The sequence below is a fragment of the Myxocyprinus asiaticus genome, chromosome 18 (assembly GCF_019703515.2).
Source record: "Myxocyprinus asiaticus isolate MX2 ecotype Aquarium Trade chromosome 18, UBuf_Myxa_2, whole genome shotgun sequence".
NCBI classification, from domain to species: Eukaryota; Metazoa; Chordata; class Actinopteri; order Cypriniformes; family Catostomidae; genus Myxocyprinus; species Myxocyprinus asiaticus.
The window spans coordinates 25,745,105-25,764,000 of record NC_059361.1 but is presented as its reverse complement, the minus strand read 5'-3'; the positions used below and the strand labels follow the sequence as shown (position 1 = coordinate 25,764,000).

The following is an 18,896-nucleotide window of genomic DNA, read 5'->3' as shown; positions in this document are numbered from 1 at the left end:
CCCTCATTTTCTTCAAGCACTTTTATAGTATAGCGAAGTCCTTCATTTGGAATGGTAAGCATCCTAGATTACATTTTAATAAGTTACATAGACCGATTAACAAAGGTGGGCTGGGCCTACCCAAGATTTTGTTTTATTATTATGCATTCGGTCTCAGACATTTGGCTCACTGGTCACTTCCACCTGAGAGAGCCCCTCCCTGGTTTTGTATTGAACTGGAAGTTCTTGCCCCTATTTTGCCATTGCAAAGCCTTTCTATCAAACTAATCGGAGAAGTTAAATTACACCCCGTTATCTCGCATATGCACTCTGTATGGACAAAAGTGTCCAGAGTGTTTAATTCGGACATTTATTTAAATGTTGCATCATATGGCTGAACCCTAAATTATGTATTAATAAGTACCCTTTCTGCTGGTCAGAGTGGATTGTGAGGGGGTTACTACACTCAGTGACCTATATGAGAGTGGAGTGTTGACATCTTTTGAAAATTTGGTTCAACATTTTGGGATTCCCAGATCTCAGTTCTATAGGTATTTACAGCTGCGCCACCTGCTCTGCATTGTTTTTGGGAGTGGCACACACCCCCCTAAAGCAGCAGATACTCTGGGAGAGGTGATTACGGCTTTCAGAAAAGGTCATGAGGTATCAGTGTATTACTCCCTGCTAATTCAGAATCTGGGGGATGGAGCTTCAACTTCTCTCAAGAGAGTATGGGAGAAAGATTTAAATTTGGTATTGGAGGAGGGAGTTGTAGGCTAGGATTCTAAAAAATGTCAAGTCTGCATCTAGAGATGCAAGGGTGCGCTTTATGCAATTTAAGATTTTACATAGATTCTATTGGACCCCCTCTAGATTGTATAGGCTTGGTCTTAAAGGCACACCCACCTGCTGCCGATGCCAATCAGAAGATGGAGACACAACCCGTGCTTTTTTGTGGTGTGTTAAGATCCAGGAATTTGGTTGAAAGTTCAGAGTTTTTTGTGTGATGTTTTAGGCACTTGAATTTCACTCTGCCCCAGACTCTGTATTTTGGGCGATGGGGCGGTCATACATTTTGGGGATAAACACATACAAATTTTTATTCTGACCAACATTATAGTTGGCAGGCTAATTATTTTAAGGGGATAGAAGTCAGATAGGGTGCCCTCATTTCCGGAGTGGTGTGCGGAGATGGCGAGGGTGGCTGCTTTTGAAGAGATGTCAAGCAGAAGGCTGGGGGTTCCGAATTTGTTTAACAGGAAGTGGGGAAATTACTTTGTGTTTTTGGGGGACTCTCGGGGAGGGGCTGGGGAGAGAGATGTTTAGTTTTAATTATATATGATTATTATGTTTGTTTGTTTGTTTTTTTGTGTATCTAATTGTGACCACAGGGGTGTTCGTTGGAGGTTAGGGTGGGTTTGGTGATTGGGGAGGGGTATTGGGGGGGTTAAATGTTGATTCAGTGTATATATGTTGTGTTTTTTATTTTGTTATATGTTTATGAATCAATAAAAATGTTAATTGAAAAAAAATTCTCACTGTTTCAAAAGTATAGTTACTAGATGTAAACAATACACATTTTAACATTTAAGTGTGATAAAATTACTTAGTAACCTTTTTTGTGTAAAGTTATAGCCAATTTTGCAACTTCGTTGCCATGATGTTGTAATGCCGTAAACCGTAAAACGACTGTAAAAGCAATAATTTAAACAACTTCACAGCTCAAATAACATGAGTTTTAACAGAAGAATTAATGTAAGTTCTTTTGTAAAATTATAAGCTTCACATTTCTGCCTTTAAACCTTCCAAAAATTGGCCCCGTTCACTTCCAATGAAAGTGCCTCTCTGTAACCTCAATTTTTATTTTTTTTTAAAGAAAATGATGGAAGAGTCGAAATTATTTTTTGTGGTAATGAACATTATGCCACAAATGCTGTTGATTGAACTTAACTTCCGTATTGAACCCGGAATATTACTTCAAAAACAGCTACAAAATGTCTTTTCAACATTTTCCAATCTCATTAATGTGTCTTTTATTTCTAATAATTGTTTGCTTTTCAAACATACTGTTATCATACACTATATTGCCAAAAGTATTCGCTCACCCATCCAAATAATTTAATTCAGGTGTTCCAATCACTTCCATGGCCACAGGTGTATAAAATGAAGCACCTAGGCATGCAGACTGCTTCTACAAACATTTGTGAAAGAATGGGCCGCTCTCAGGAACTCAGTGAATTCCAGCGTGGTACTGTGATAGGATGCCACCTGTGCAACAAGTCCAGTCATGAAATTTCCTCGCTACTAAATATTCCACAGTCAACTGTCAGAAGCGATTGGGAATGACAGCAACTAAAATGACAGAGCGGGGTCAGCGGATGCTGAGGCGCATAGTGCGCAGAGGTCGCCAACTTTCTGCAGAGTCAATTGCTACAGACCTCCAAAGTTCATGTGGCCTTCAGATTAGCTCAAGAACAGTGCATAGAGAGCTTCATGGAATGGGTTTCCATGGCCGAGCAGCTGCATCCAAGCCATATATCACCAAGTGCAATGCAAAGCGTCGGATGCAGTGGTGTAAAGCACGCCGCCACTGGACTCTAGAGCAGTGGAGACGCGTTCTCTGGAGTGACGAATCACGCTTCTCCATCTGGCAGTCTGATGGACGAGTCTGGGTTTGGCGGTTGCCAGGAGAACGGTACTTGTCTGACTGCATTGTGCCAACTGTGAAGTTTGGAGGAGGGGGGATTATGGTGTGGGGTTGTTTTTCAGGAGCTGGGCTTGGCCCCTTAGTTCCAGTGAAAGGAAATCTGAATGCTTCAGCATACCAAGAGATTTTGGACAATTCCATGCTCCCAACTTTGTGGGAACAGTTTGGGGATGGCCCCTTCCTGTCCCAACATGACTGCGCACCAGTGCACAAAGCAAGGTCCATAAAGACATGGATGAGCGAGTTTGGTGTGGAAGAACTTGACTGGCCTGCACAGAGTCCTGACCTCAACCCGATAGAGCACCTTTGGGATGAATTAGAGTGAAGACTGTGAGCCAGGCCTTCTCGTCCAACATCAGTGTCTGACCTCACAAATGCGCTTCTGGAAGAATGGTCAAAAATTCCCATAAACACACTCCTAAACCTTGTGGAAAGCCTTCCCAGAAGAGTTGAAGCTGTTATAGCTGCAAAGGGTGGGCCGACGTCATATTAAACCCTATGGATTAAGAATGGGATGTCACTTAAGTTCATATGCGTCTAAAGGCAGATGAGTGAATACTTTTGGCAATATAGTGTATATACTCAGAGGCTACTTTAGGTACACCTTTCTAGTAATGTGTAGGACACCCACTTTCCTCCCAGATCTGGAATCCGGCACTGATTCAACAAGGCAATGGAGACATTCCTTAGAGATTCTGGTCCATGTAGACTTAAGATTTGCAGCAATTTTGTCGGCTACACATTGATGATGTGAATCTGCCATTTCACCAATTCCCTAAACTGAACTGAGTGTATTTTGCCATAAACAAATAAGTATTCAGTCTGGTCATAGGAGTTAGCTGTAGAACTGACTGAAAATCAATTTTTCAAGTGTAAAGTGACCTTTTACCCCTGAAGCAATGTTGAATGTGTTAGAAATAGCTTTAGGTGCACTGCAAGCCATTGTTCTTTTATAATTATGACTTGCTACAACAGCAACAAAAAAGCTCAATTTACAGTTGTTTTTCGATTCTGTTTCAGTATATATATATATATACACAGAGTTTCCTGGACAGATAGACAGTTTTTTGATCCAAGACACTTTTCCCAGTTGATTTCAATAACCTTTGTAATGCTTGATCTTTTCTTACTTCTCAGAATGTTCCAGTGCCAACTGCTGTCAGCAAATATCCTTTCACCATAGTTGAGGGTCAGATTGATCCAAGTGCTCCAGACTACTGTAGATTTAAAAAGCAGTACTGTTTGTACTGGGGTGCAATTGTGGAGGTTCTGGAGCAGCTGCAGCAGATACTGTCGGACTTTGCGTTGCCACTGGCACGGGTGTGCGGGGAGCGGCTGGCAGCTTGGGTGCAGAGCGGCGAGCTTGACTGGAGAGGCAGCAGGGGCCAGTGTGCTCATGTGGAGAAGCTGCTCTCAGTGCTGGAGAACAGGGATGAGGTATGGGAGCTGATATGTCAGCCTGGCCAGCGCTACAAAGGCAGCGGGGGCCATCAGGCAGCGGCAGTGCGAATCCAGACCTGCTGGAGGCGTTACTCTGCCCGTGCCGCCTACTTGCTCCAACTCCTGCCCAAATGGGCAGCACAAATCATTGCCATGTGCCTGTTGAAGCGTGCCAGACTGAGCCATTTGAGGAAGAGCTTGCAGGCCTCACGTCTCAGCCACCTGGAAAACTACCGCATCAGGGCAGAGGTGAACCAAATACACAGATATAACATTTTTGGGTGAACTATTCCTTTAACAAGAGCGTATACTTACTCACAAACACACATATGCTGAAACATACCTGTCTGTCCAGTCTTGTAAATCCAAGTACTGAAGAGGTCTTGTATCCTACTGTTGTAAATTCAACCTCTACATTTATTTGAGTTGCAAACATATAACTAGACTGAAAAAAAACAAACAAACTTTGAATGCAATGGTGCTTATACAAAGAATGATTGTGATCACATAGCCCCATTAAGTTTTAAGGACTAAGTTTCCATTTGTCAGAACAGATGTTATCTGTGCTGTCATTCCTGTAACATCTTTATGAATTTAGTAAGTCTCTTAATTAGTGCCCACATGTTCATTTATCCTCACCGTCACTCACTGCGAGAAGAGACACAAGCTTGTGTATGTTTCCACCCTTTAAACACTCACATCCTTTTAATTAATCCTTAATCTTCCCCTGGCAGAAAGCTTCATGTAGCCTGCTAATTGAATTAATAGAGGGAAGATGTTTCTTAGTATGCACTTAGCTGATTTAATTAATGTGATTTATGCTTGGTTTGTCTCCATGAGACCCAAGGAGAAAGACAAGCATCATTTTCCCTCTTTGCCGCCATCAGTGTGCCGACAAAATGATAAATCCATGTTCTTCTGGGTGCTGTCTGTCACTCATCACTTTAAATTTCTGATTTGCTGTCTGTGATTCACAGGGTCTGGCAGCCAATTGGAAACACATCACCTCCAACAAAAGGACTATCATTCATGTCCCATCATTGGGTAATGCCTTTCCATCTGTTATGACGTATATTTGTCAGATAATATTTTAGGACAAAAAATAAGAATAAAACTATTTAGGAGCATTTAGGAGAAGTTCATCTTTTAGTTACAGTATTTGAGAGTAAACAGACAATTCAGGGGAGATGAGACACAAGGGTTATATCTCAGGAACTATAAGGCTTTGAATCAAAAGTCCAAATACATACAAAGTGTGTGGTTTCTTTAGTAGTAGTTATGTGTGTTGGTTTCCAAATCCTTATTAAAAATCAAATCCTCTGAAATAATTTTTTTGTTTGTTTTTTTTTGTTTTTTTTTGTGTGAATTCTCTCCTCCAAGTTAAAATGTAAGTATCATCATATTTTTGTAATAGCTTTTGGGTACACAATAAAATCACACTAGTATACATTAATGCAATGGTCAGCTGTATAGTATAAAAAAGGTCTATTTTAACCAAAAGGTTGAACTGTGTTCTCAGGACAAGGGTAGGTTAGGACAAGTTGTTTCATGTATTTTAAATGTTTTTAATTTATGTGTTACAATATTTGTTGGCCAAAACAATGGTTTGATATTTTTGTATGTTTTTTGTAACATGCCCCACCTTTGGGGCAAGTTGTCACAGTGTGTTCAGTAAACTGTATCTTATTTCCTGCACGGTCATACAATGGTGGAAATGTTCATTGTTGCTGTTGTTTTTTGTAAAAAAAAAAAAAAAAAAAAAAAACTTTCAATTAACTTTTAAACCTAACCTGAGAAACATTCAGTGGAGTAAAAAGTGTGACAGCTAGCCTCAGTTTCCCATATTAGATTATATATTTTTATTAGAAACTGTTGCTTCTCACTGACAACTTGTTACGGCCGGCTCATTTGAGACCGCAACATAGAGTCAAACTCAAGGGTGCAATTAAAATATGATTTTATTATAAACAAACATATAACAAGAATGTCTAGGGATTAAACAAAAGCAAATATCACTTGAGCTGGAAGCTGCCGATGAGAATCAAACCGGAGTTGTGTCAATGACTCCTCTAAAGAGGTGAACCTTCACCCATGAGGAGAAACCAGAGCAAGTGTGCCAATGAGCCTCAATTCTAGGGAGAACTACTATTTTATACTCCACATCCCCAATCCAGTCAATTAAACAATTACGCCTCCAGCCAACCAGAACTCCCACATGCTGCAGCCATGGGAAGAGGACAGCCAGGATCGTAACACCTCCCTCCCTAAAAAGGTTCCCCAGGGAACCTAAAGAACAAAAAGGGAAAGTATTTTTGTATAACAAAATACAAAAATCCAATACACCATCATCTCCACTCCACTCTAGGTCTTAATATCCTGGGTCCTAGGTTACTCAAAATAGCGAGACAGAGAAAGAGTGACAACACAAAGTTCAGAACACTCCTTTATACCCTGGAAAGAGCATCAGCAATTAGATTATCTTTTCCTCGCACATGTTTTATTTCTAGAGGATAAGAATGTAAAATAATTCTCCACCTCATAGTCCTTTGTTTCTGGTTGTGCATCAGATCTAAAAACACTAAAGGATTATGATGTGTACACTGGAATTGGAACAGATGAAGAACCCAGATATACTTCAAAATGTTGAACTGCTAAAACAAGGGCAAGGGCCTCCTCGATTGTACAGTAGACTTGTTGATGATGATTGAACTTCTTTGAAAAATAACTAACAGGATGTTCAATACCATCCAAGCCATCTTGTAGAAGGACAGCACCAACACCACAAGCACTAGCATCAACATTAAGACAAAAGGGCTTCTCAAAATTAGGAGCAGCGAGTACCGGAGCATTAACAAGTAATGCTTTGGCATTGTTGGAAGCCTGCTGACACTTTTCTGACCACCAAAATGTTATGTTTGGACTTAACAAATCGGTCAAAGGTGAAACAACATTCTGCCAAACCCACGGTAATACCCCACCATTCCACAAAATCTACGCAATTCAGGACAGGTAGTAGGTGTGGGAAAATTACAAATAGGCCTCACAACTCCACACCCAACCAACTTACCTAAATAGGATGGCTTTTGGAGACGATGAAGTGGATAGTGTGAATTGTAATCACCAGCAGATAGAGTGTGCTTTTTGCACTGGGGGTAGCTGAGGAGAGGCCTATGTGAGCTCAGATAATTAATAAGTTGAACCCTATTGTTTTTATTGCCTTGCTCTGTTAGTTTGCATGCATTTAATCATTTAATTATAGAGATTTGTATCTTGCAAAGCATTATTTTTAAGGAGTTGATGTGACCTGACTTCACTTATTCTTAAAATGTGTGTTTTGAAATTTAATTTCAAATTATTTGATAGGCTTTTCCCAGCACCAGCGTCTCAGTCTCAGAGGATTCGATATACTCCAGAATACCCAGATGTGCCGACTATGTGACATCAGAGGTAGGGGCTTTAAGCTTGACACACTGTAAAATTCAAATTGTGGCTGATCAAAGCTGATTAGCAGCAGATACATAAAAGCAAACACATTACTGTTTGTGTCATGTACAGATGAGAATGTGGAGGTGATCTACGTGTCTCCGGTGAGTCTGGGAGAGGATTTGCTCCAGTACTACACTAACCTGCTGGGCCTGCAGGCAGCCGTTGAGCTGAGTGATGCTTCTGCCCCTCAGACCCACTGTGCCAAACGCTTCACCATCCTCATGCCAGAAGCACTAGAGTATTTTTCAGTATGGTGTACCACATTAATGCATACTGTATACACACACACACACACACATAAAAATCATACAATTTACTCTTTCAGTGATTGTTTTACATACAATATTACCAAAGCATCAATACATATAATAAAACCATAAAGATGAAAATAAGGTGGTAATAAAAGTAATAATAACAAAAAATGAAACCTAAATAATAACCTAAAATAAACAATAAATATTCTCTAGTTGTTTAATCACAAACCTTTTATCTCCCCTCAAAGTGCTTTCTAAAATATAGTGGTAAACATAAATAGTGGCAATTTATTTCTCTCCTGTAGAGGGCGTCAGAGACGACCTGTTTGTTAAATGAAGTGGTTTCAATAATCTTGCCCTAATGGCCTCAAAAGAACCTGGTGGTTGTAAAATTTGTATTTTTAGCTTTATATACACCGATCAGCCACAACATTAAAACCACCTGCCTAATATTGTGTAGATCCCCCTCATGCTGCCAAAACAGCTCTGACCTGTCAAGGCATGGACTCCACAAGACCTCTGAAGTTGTTCTGTGTTCTCTGGCACCAAGATGTTAGCAGCAGATCCTTTAAGTTGCGAGGTGGGGCCTCCATGGATTGGACTTGTTGGTCCAGCACGTCCCATAGATGTTCAATCGGATTGAGATCTGGGGAATTTGGAGGCCAAGTCAACACCTTGAACTCTTTGTCATGTTCCTCTAACCATTCCTGAACAATTTTTGCAGGGTGCATTATCCTGCTGAAAGAGGCCATTGCCATCAGGAAATACCATTGCATGAAGAGTTGTACATGGTCTGCAACAATCTTTAGGTAGGTGGTACATGTCAAAGTAACATCCACATGAATGCCAGCACCCAAGGTTTCCCAGAAGAACATTGCCCAGAGCATCACACTGCCTCTGCCAGCCTGCCTTCTTCCCATAGTGCATCCTGCTGCCGTCTCTTCCCCAGGTAAATGGTGCACACGCACCCGGCTGTTCACATGATCTAAAAGAAAACATGGTTCATCAGACCAGGCCACCTTCTACCATTGCTCCATGGTCCAGTTCTGACACTCACGTGCCCATTGTAGGTGCTTTCGGCGGTGGACAGGGGTCAGCATGGGCACTCTGACCGGTCTGCGGCTACGCAGCCCCATACGCAGCAAGCTGCAATGCACTGTGTGTTCTGACACCTTTCTATCATGGCCAGCATTACGTTTTTCAGCAATTTGTCCTACAGTAGCTCTTCTGTGGGATCAGACCAGACAGGCTAGTCTTCACTCCCCACGCGCATCAATGAGCCTTGGGCGCCCATGACCCTGTCACCGGTTCACCGGTTGTCCTTCCTTGGACCACTTTTGGTAGGTACTAACCACTGCATACTGGTAACACCCCACAAGACCTGCCGTTTTGGAGATGCTCTGACCCAGTCGTCTAGCCATCACAATTTGGCCCTTGTCAAAGTCGCTCAGATCCTTATGCTTGCCCATTTTTCCTGCTTCTAACACATGAAATTCAAGAACTGACTGTTCACTTGCTGCCATATATATCCCACCACGAGATAATAAATGTTATTCACCTCACCTGTCAGTGGTTTTAATGTTGTGGCTGATCAGTGAATATATATAAGTACTGTAAACTGGGTAATGCTTAACAATAAGGTTCCATTAGTTAACATTAGTTTATGGATTAGGTATCATGAACTAACAATGAACAACATATTTTTTTTTACAGCATTTATTAATCTTTGTTGAAGTTAGTTAATAAAAAATACAATTGTTCATCGTTAGTTAATTTTAGTTCATAGTGCATTAACTAATGTTAACATATAAACTTTTGATTTTAAAAATGTATTACTATATGTTGCAATTAACATTAACCAAGATTATAAAAAGTATTGCTCATTCTTAGTCCATGTTAACTAATGTTGTTAACTAATGTAAACAAATGGAACCTCCATTTGTAAAATGTAAAAATTCTGGGTCATACCTTTGTAAATCCTTATTGTCTTGGGGGGGGTCGAAATTTCCCTGTTTATATATATATATATATATATATATATATATATATATATATATATATATATATATATAAAATATTCAACAACAACAACAAAAAACTAAAGTATATTGAATATTTAATAAATAACGGCAGAGATTAATTTCTCTTCGATATATTACCATTTTTTTCTAAACTGACATTGCAAATCATACCAGTAATTAAAATGGACTGTTTAGTAGCAATACAACAATGAGCACTATGCATGATTGATCCGTTGTATGTACTGTAACTGTATGACTGTGCATGCAAGCAATGCTGCTGTGTTTATTTATTGCCTCTTCCCTTTCGATTCCTCCGTGTGTAAACTCTGCCAGACGTGTCAGCGGGATAAATCTCTGTTAGCCAATGCTGCCAGCGTGGCGTGCCAATGACAGACGGGACAATTTCGCTCAGATCAAACGTACAGATGTGGAGTAATTAGTGCTATCCCCACGGAGCCCATCACTAAGCACACAGCAAAGAAGAAAGCATGCAAAGGTGTACGGCCCTCCCCTGGCTCCCCTTTATCAATTTAACGTGTTGGAGTACATAAGAGGTTGTGACCCGTCCGGCTGCACGTAACGGGCCCAGTGTGTGTGCACATGCTCATAAATTACAGCCATAGACAAAGGGAGGGGTAAGACCTTAGAGCTGGATTGGAAAGGACAGTTATTTATGTACACAAAGACCTCTAAGATTTCACTTATGGGAGGGAAATGTACATATTAAGCACATATGTCTGTTTTTGTTTATTAGAGCACTTTATATACATTAAGTAGCGTAATAATGCTGCATGTTAAATTCAATCTTGTTGTCTGTTCTGTGCACTTGTGATCATTATCCCACAATGATTCTCTTTCAGCACCGAAACATGTGTCTAGCTTCGCTCCTGAAGTACAGCCCAAGGACACTAAAGTGCATCAAGAATTTGATACAGGGGAAGCAGGCCTACATGATTGGCCGTGCCACCCACATTGATGACCTGGCTGTGGCAGATGAACTGGAAGTTCCTCTTTTAGGCACAGAGCCTGCGGTGGCTCAGCTATATGGCACTAAATCTGGAGGAAGAAGAATTTTCAGTGGGGCAGGAGTCAACATGCCTCCAGGAAAGTGGGACATATACACACTGGTGCAGGTCAGCGTGCAACTTCAGAATTCACACATAGGGATCTTATCAACTTTAATAAAAGCATAGAGCAGTGGTTCTGATGGGCTGCCACCCAAAATGGGGCACAAGTCTGTTCTGATAGAGTCATGAACAGCAGGGCAAAACAATGCTAACTGCAAATAATAAAAAGCAACTAACCATTTAGTATCATACTTTATCAACTTTTAAAAGGAAGTATGCTTCCATTTTGTTTTGTTGTTGACATCAAAGGCTGTGCATCCAGTTAAACTGGTGCAAACTCATCTGTCACTTGGTAGAAGCCTGTTAAATTAGGCAGACACCAACATGAACAGGTGACAAGCCCTCATCCTCATGAGCAAAACTGTGCAGTGTAAAAGAAAATACAACTTAGACTATATAAATAATTAGTTCATTGACAACAGACATTTAGAAACCAATAATAAACCAATTAATACATTGTATTTTTTTGCATTTGAGGACATTTTTTTTTTTTTTTATAGGATAAGCCATTTTGGTACTGTGTTGGGTCACCAACTTGGGGGGTCCTGAAAAAAATGAATTGAGAACCAATAGAGTATCTGTTTAAACACACATGTAAAACTTAATGATACAGAGAAAGATACAATAGATGTGTCCCAAATGTACTATGCACTTACAGAACACACTATGCACTCAGCCATGTACATTTTCAAAGGGAAGTATTGTACCAAATGGAACACTTAACGTTTTTATTTATTTATTTATTTTACTGCACGGAAGCATTCGCCGTTTAACAGCTGATGGAAGTGACATTTCGAACGCAAGTGGTGTTGCCACTCAGTTTAACACTTATATCTAAAATAATTAATATATTCACAAAGTGTGGGTAATGGTAAAGTTTCAATTCACATTTGTAAGGTGCTGACCTCTCTGAAGTTTCGCTAGTTGCCACATTCTCCATTATTTACAATTGTTTTGTCAGATCATCGCTTCCAGATAACTCCGCCCCTTCCGCTATATATGGCAAGCTGCGAGCGCTGAATGCATAATGAGAGTCCATCATTACACACTCCGTTTTGACGGTTGAAGAAGTGCATCATCCGGGTTCTCACAGTCATAGGGATGGGACGCTATATCGAATTTCGATATCTCGCAAACCAAAATATGACGAACCATATCGAGGCAAAACTCAATATTTCGAAATTTGTAACATTGTTTCTGTCCAAGTGATCATAAATAAAATGACTCATCAAATATCATAATCTCTCTATTGCTTGATGTATCCCCCTACTGCGCTTTTTTCTACACTGTTTACAGGGTTTGCACAAGATCCTTGAAGTGCATAAAGTGCTTGAATTAGCTTTTAGAAATGTAAGAACTAGAATACCTGGAAAATCGCCTTGTTTTGATGAAAAGCGTTTGAAATTAAAACGGACCATTTCTACCAAGTTATGTGTGTCCATCAAATATGAAATCCATGCACACGACTTTCATTGAATAATTTGACTTTAATATACTTTGTTCTTTTTAGTCAGATAAAAAAGTAAAAAGAAATATTATTTCTAATAAGACAACACAAATGCGATAAACAAAATAAGTTAACCAGAACACTGTGTGCGACATGTTGAACTCATAAAGTGACAGTACCATTTTAGCCCTTGTTATTCAAATGAATGTAAACTCAGTGTTATTACTTGTAAATGGTACACATGATTTCAAACAGTGAAAGCTCATAGCATTATTCAACCCCCCCCCCCCAGTTTGGAATGTCCAATTCCCAATGCACTTTTTTAAGTCCTCATAGTCGCATAGTGATTCACCTCAATCCGGGTGGCGGAGGACGAATCCCAGCTGCCTCTGCGTCTGAGACCGTCAACCCACGCATCTTATCATGTGGCTTGTTGAGCACATTGCCATGGAGACATAGTGCGTGTGGAGGCTTCACACCATCCACCGCGGCATCCACGCTCAACTCACCAAGCGCCCCACCGAGAAGGAACCACATTATAGCGACCATGAGGAGGTTAGCCCATGTGACTCCACCCTCCCTAGCAACCGGGCCAATTTGGTTGTTTAGGAGACCTGGCTGGAGTCACTAAGCATGCCCTGGGATTCAAACTAGCGAACTAGCGAACTCCAGGGGTGGTAACCAGCATCTTTTACCACTGAGCTACCCATAATTATTATATATACAATTTTATGATATAATATTAATTGATAGAATGTAGAATTTTTTTTATTTTTAAAAAGTTAAAATGTGGTTATTAATAATGATGACAAACAAATTATTAAAAAAACGAAAAATACACTTTTACATACTTTTTCAGGGAACCCTAACCCTGCACCTGATCAGCCTGAATGTACCCCACTATTTGTTCGTGATCTTTTCTTATACAGAAAGGTATATGAGAAACATAATTATTTAAACTTTGAGCATTTATATTGTGTATTAAAGAATTTTATTTTTATGAGAAATTATAATGTGCATTTTGCTCAAACATTTAAAAAAAAAAAAACACAATTTTCTGTCATACTTTGTATTTGATATAAAAGTTATTATATCGAATCAAGATTATATCTAACCATTAACCTCATATCATGTATCGAACCGATTTGTGAGATAACCATATTGTCCCATCCCTACGTAGGACACTTCTTTTTGTTGCATTTTCGGTGTAAACACACTACTCGCACTACTTACATTACAAAATGCCATAGAATACTGCAGAAGTGTGTAGTTTGGGATGCATCTAATATATCTGCAATATGTTAGTAGTAGTAATTTCATTTGTCTCCTGTCTCTCTCCCAGCTTCATGAAGGTCTGGCCCAGTTGATGACAGAACACATGGAAGTGCAGCGATGGCTCTTCAAGATAGATAGTGAAATAGATGGACGGGGAACTGCCTATTGTGATGTTTGCCACCTAAGATGCCGACCCTGGGCACAGGAGGAGTTCAGCCGCCATGAGCCCGAACAGTGGATGGTGACATCGGCTCATGTAAGAGGAAGATTGTTTTGCTTTTTTGTTTGCAATAGCTGTCGTAACTAAAAATATCCATCAGCAATCCTATTGGATTCTATTTTTTGTAAAGAAAGACACATACCCACAAATTATATAATTATGTCTGGTTATGTTTGATCAGGATAAATGTGTATACACATAAGCTTGGAGTCAGATACACTTTGGCCCATTAAATTAATTAGGACTATCTTTTTTTAAGTGTCTTAAATTGAATTCAAGATTTATCCCTTGAACCATTTCAGTTCTAAACTACTTAAATATTTTAGCAGCAAATTTAAATCCACCCAGATACAGTGGTATTTACAGTGATACAACCAAACACATTTAGAAAAGATCAGAGCTCTTGATCAGACAGAGGACATAACAGTGCTTGCACCATTAAAATGCATTAAATATATCTGTTGAGAAAATGTGTTACACAGTTCAAATGCACAGTCTGCATTAGTACGTGCCTATTGTGCAACAGTAGCAATTCAGAAGTATCAAGTGGCTTGTTTGTAAATGCAAAATGAAATATGCTGTTTCTTTTATTTTGCAAATTCAGCTACACTTTAGTCACAAGTCCTTTTCATTATAATATCCGTTCTGCCTAGTTTTTATATATTTATAATTTGTACAAAATGAACCCTTGTCTCAATGACAAGCCTATCATTACCGACCAAGGCCAAACTTTGATGCCATGTTGTCTAGAGAGTGCTTATGACTCAGAATTATGGGAAATTCATTATGAGTCATTTGAATTTTAGCATATTTATGTATTCTAATTTACATGTAATGTATTCCACACTCTGTAACACCCATCAACACAACAATTATTGTGTGCGTTAAAAACACATTGATTTTATCTGCCTGTAATCTTGCTCCAAGACCTCTTCTGTGTCTCCTGCTTCACATGCTTACAATTTGGCCCTTGATTTAAAAAAAACATGTTTTGCCATTACACCATGAGCTTTGTGTAAGCTAATTACAGGGTTATCATCGTATGGGTTGTGTGCAAAATTAGACCTACATTTTTACTCCAGCCTCTTTTTGTATCCTTCTATCCTGGGGCAAGAGGAGGCTGCGCGTCCTAACTCCAAGCTATTAGCTCAGTCCCTAATTCACACTGAGGCCGAGTGAGGAATCAGGGGCTGTAATTGTGGTTGTATTGGCGCTGTTAATTACAGAGTTAAGCGGTTGAGGCTCAGCCAAGCTCTATTATGGTGACGGCAGTGAAGGAGCTTTAAATGGGAGGCTCTTCACCAGCTGGGGTCCCAGTGAGAGGAGAGGGAGCTGGGGCCTGATGAGCTGGCCTGCACCCTTAGGGCTTCAGGGCCATATGGAAGCCAGTACGGGCCTTTTATTCTACCTCTTCAACCTTTTTAATCAATGGCAAGCTCTGCTAACAGAATGGAGAGCACAGAGGTTATTTCAGCATGTCATTCATTTTCCACAGATCTGTATTCACTCTTTAGTGGCAATTTTGCAGTTGTGATGCGCCCATCTTGCCGGCAGCCTGAATTTTTCTAAATGCTTGCAGTTCTGTTTATGGTTGCATATTTGCATACCATTCCTTTGATTTATCTATTTTATTCTTTTTTGTTATGCTCATTGCATTTTATCTTTATTACTCCGAGCCCTTAAATTCAGCAACAAACACTGAAATATTGTAGAGTAGATTTATCAGTCTGATGTTTTTAATTGCAGGGGTAATAAAGGGTAAATATTGCCTTTTGTTCTTAAAGCACAATGATTAGTATATATAATGACTTGCTTCTGCATATTTGCAATTAAATTTTTAAAATGTGCATTTGGAAGCTTTCTTCCTCTGTCTAAAGACACCAGAAAATTATTACAATGATTTTGTAATTATCAGTCTGCAATTATCAGTGCTGGGCGACTTCATTTAAGTTTTGTGTTTGGCTTTAGCTGTAGTTTTAAGTCAAAGGATTTTAAATGCTGTTTTGCCTCTCTTGGGAGCTGTCTTTTTCAGTATAATGTGCCCTTTAATTTTCCCTGTCAGGCCTTGCTGCATAGACCTCTGTTGCTCCCCCTCTATTTACCCTATTTACTGTGTACACATTGTTTAATTATTGATTGTGTAAGGAGTCTCTTTTAATGCAGTGGGGGAAGAATACCAGAACCCATGTGGTCCTATTGAAGAACAGCCAACCATAGTGTGAAAACAGACCTAGAGGCTTAGTAAAGAAAAACTGTGTTGCTTGTGTGTATGGGAGGCCCACACCCTAAGGGGTGTTTCAGCCTGGGGCGAGCCTCAAAGCTATTTAGAGAAGATGGGTTAAAGACATGTGGATTTCACTCTATTCAACGGCTGGATGGACCCATACATACACGCTACACTTTACACATTACAAACATGCACATTCTGCCAGCACACGGGTCATTAGACATGAGGGAGCATTATACTAATAGCATCAACAGATAGACAGATTGTCGCCTACTTATTTTATTCAATGCATACGGGATTGCATGTTGTATCACGTTATTTTATTAGATTTGGAATGTAACGACACTTTCTGCATTCCCCTTTTAGTTAATGTTGCATTTTGGGATGTTATCCGCAAAGTAACGTTATGTCCATATTATAAACAAAAGCTTTGTTTTGGAACCCATTCAAAATGGAGATTCATATTTCATGAGACCAAGATCTGGTCACCATTCACTTGCATTGTAAGAACCAACAGAAACTAGATACTCTTCTAAAAATCTTCATTTGTGTTCTTCAGAAGAAAGAAAGTTAAACATATCTGGGATGGCATGATGTGAGTAAATGATGAGAGAATTTTCATTTTTGCTTGAACACCTGATCTAATCCTCAATATTAGTTTCGTTGGTGTAACCTAATATATTCAGGTTTATTTAGTTGACTTGAACAAAACCAATTAATTTAGCTGTTACCACATGAAGCAAATTTTTTTATGTTAGTGCTTCCTAGTGTATATGGAAGTGATATCAGACAGCTTACTGAAGGAAACGTTAGCTGACTTGGAAAAAGTCCCATATCTTTCATAGGAGATATAATGTTGAAAATGCTTGGAATTGAAATGTTCCCCAATATGTTTCTCTTCCCAGTGTAGAGATCAAACAGCAATCAAAGTGCACAGGAGACGTCTGTTTTATTTTTCTATTGTCAAATAGCTCATCTTTATGTGGAAGCCAAGCAAGGCTTGAATCCTCTCTCACAGTACAGCTCGCAGTTTAAGTCCAAATAAAGAATGGCAAAAATTATTCCCTCTCGCTTTCCTTCCCTCCCTGCTGTTCATGTGAAGTGCATTGGCAATTCTCAGATCGCCTGCTCTTTCGGGGGGAACGCGGGCCGTTTCCTTACACTTTTTGCCGCACCATTGTGTGCTTTATGGCTTGTGTCGGGGTGAAATCACTGCGCAGCGATTGACCCTGGTTCTTATGGTACTTGAATATGATGATGGCTGTTTCATGACTTGAATATCAAAAGCAGCATCTCTCCCCATTGTGGTACAACTTCTTCAGTGATGTCAGTGGTGACATTTGATTGAAGATTATAAATGTGAACTTGAATAGGATAAGAATTTATGAATATCTAAAATTTAATTCACCTTACCACCTTCTAGAACTTAACCTGCACATCTCAAGGTTGTGCGACAGGACCTGTTGACTTGTTATATGCCTTAAAATAAAATGGATTTTAAAGGACCTTTTTGTAAATGGTTTCCAACTAGACATATTTCTCCTCTATGTTGTGCTTAAGTTAGAAACTGTTTTCTATACATCTCATTGCAGTTATACTGTCATGGCACATAAACCAAGTATTTATGTTTTGATTTATGGTGCGATCTATAAGTGCTCTGTCAGTTCTTTCGGTTTTGAGAGGTTCCTTGAGGTGAAATTCTTTTTCTTTTTAGCCAACAGGTTTTAGCCAAGAGGCACTCACAAAAGTCAAACATTGCAATTAACAACATAATTAAGTGTCAAAGCCATTATGGTGTTTTCTAGTTACAGAAACAAGGGCTGTATTGATCAGAAACAGCCCCTGATTGATCTGCTGATCGATTGGCTTGCATAGGTATTTATCTGCCAGCATGTGTCAGTTCTTACTGGGGACAGGTGCAGTTACTATTGCCTTCAGTTAAAGCTATTAGACTACTGTGATGCCCTGGTAACGTGCTGTCAATCACCCCTTCCCCACAAACACAACCACCGCCTGTGCTTTTGTGCGGCATGTCAAATAAAGACACACTTCAGTAGTTACTGCTTCATCAGGGATATTGACACTATGTAGTGCTATATGTACTGCTGCATATGTTATACATCAAGCTCGGATTCACAGATCAGAAATTGCTTTACGGCATAGGGGTCGAAAACTCAGCTTTATTTTATCAAGTAAATAAAATCCAAGGTGCTTTGCTGAGTTTCTGTATGGCTGACTGTTCTTTTATCTATCATGTGATGCAGGAGCCGGTGATGATAAAGTTCTTAGAGGAGGTTCCACATCTTCTGGCCTGCTACGCTCGGCCGGTCAACACATCCTTCTATCCCACCTGGGCCAGCTTCCTGGAACACTTCTTCAGGGAAGGTAGTCTTAACCTATTTTGCACTGAAGTAGCTCTAACCAAATACATATCAAAGGCTACGTTCACACACCAGCTTTGTCAGTCCTGTATTAGAATGCTAAATACGGTATATGTTAACTCACCGTTCATTTATGAATAAAGGTTAGAGCCACATTCTATTACCAAAATGACTCTTTTACATTTTCAATGCATACAGCCAAATTTTGAGAGCAAGTTCGTTTAAGTTAGGTAAACTCACACCACGTTTCACTGCAAAAAAATCATTTTATTAATTAGTATTTTTGTCTTGTTTTCTAGTAAAAATATCTAAACATTCTTGAAACAAGATCA

At 39.5% G+C, this 18,896-nt stretch overlaps 1 protein-coding gene across 1 annotated transcript in view; it reads left to right on the top strand.

The window, feature by feature from the left end:
• The window catches only part of LOC127455991 (IQ motif-containing protein H-like), a 44,562-nt gene that overhangs the window by 11,728 nt on the left and 13,938 nt on the right, over positions 1-18,896 (top strand). The window contains exons 9-15 of the mRNA XM_051724244.1: positions 3,824-4,375; positions 5,104-5,170; positions 7,490-7,573; positions 7,682-7,860; positions 10,748-11,020; positions 13,804-13,992; positions 18,448-18,568. Of these exons, the coding sequence (XP_051580204.1) occupies positions 3,824-4,375; positions 5,104-5,170; positions 7,490-7,573; positions 7,682-7,860; positions 10,748-11,020; positions 13,804-13,992; positions 18,448-18,568 (1,465 nt within the window). The remainder of the gene's footprint in view (positions 1-3,823; positions 4,376-5,103; positions 5,171-7,489; positions 7,574-7,681; positions 7,861-10,747; positions 11,021-13,803; positions 13,993-18,447; positions 18,569-18,896) is intronic.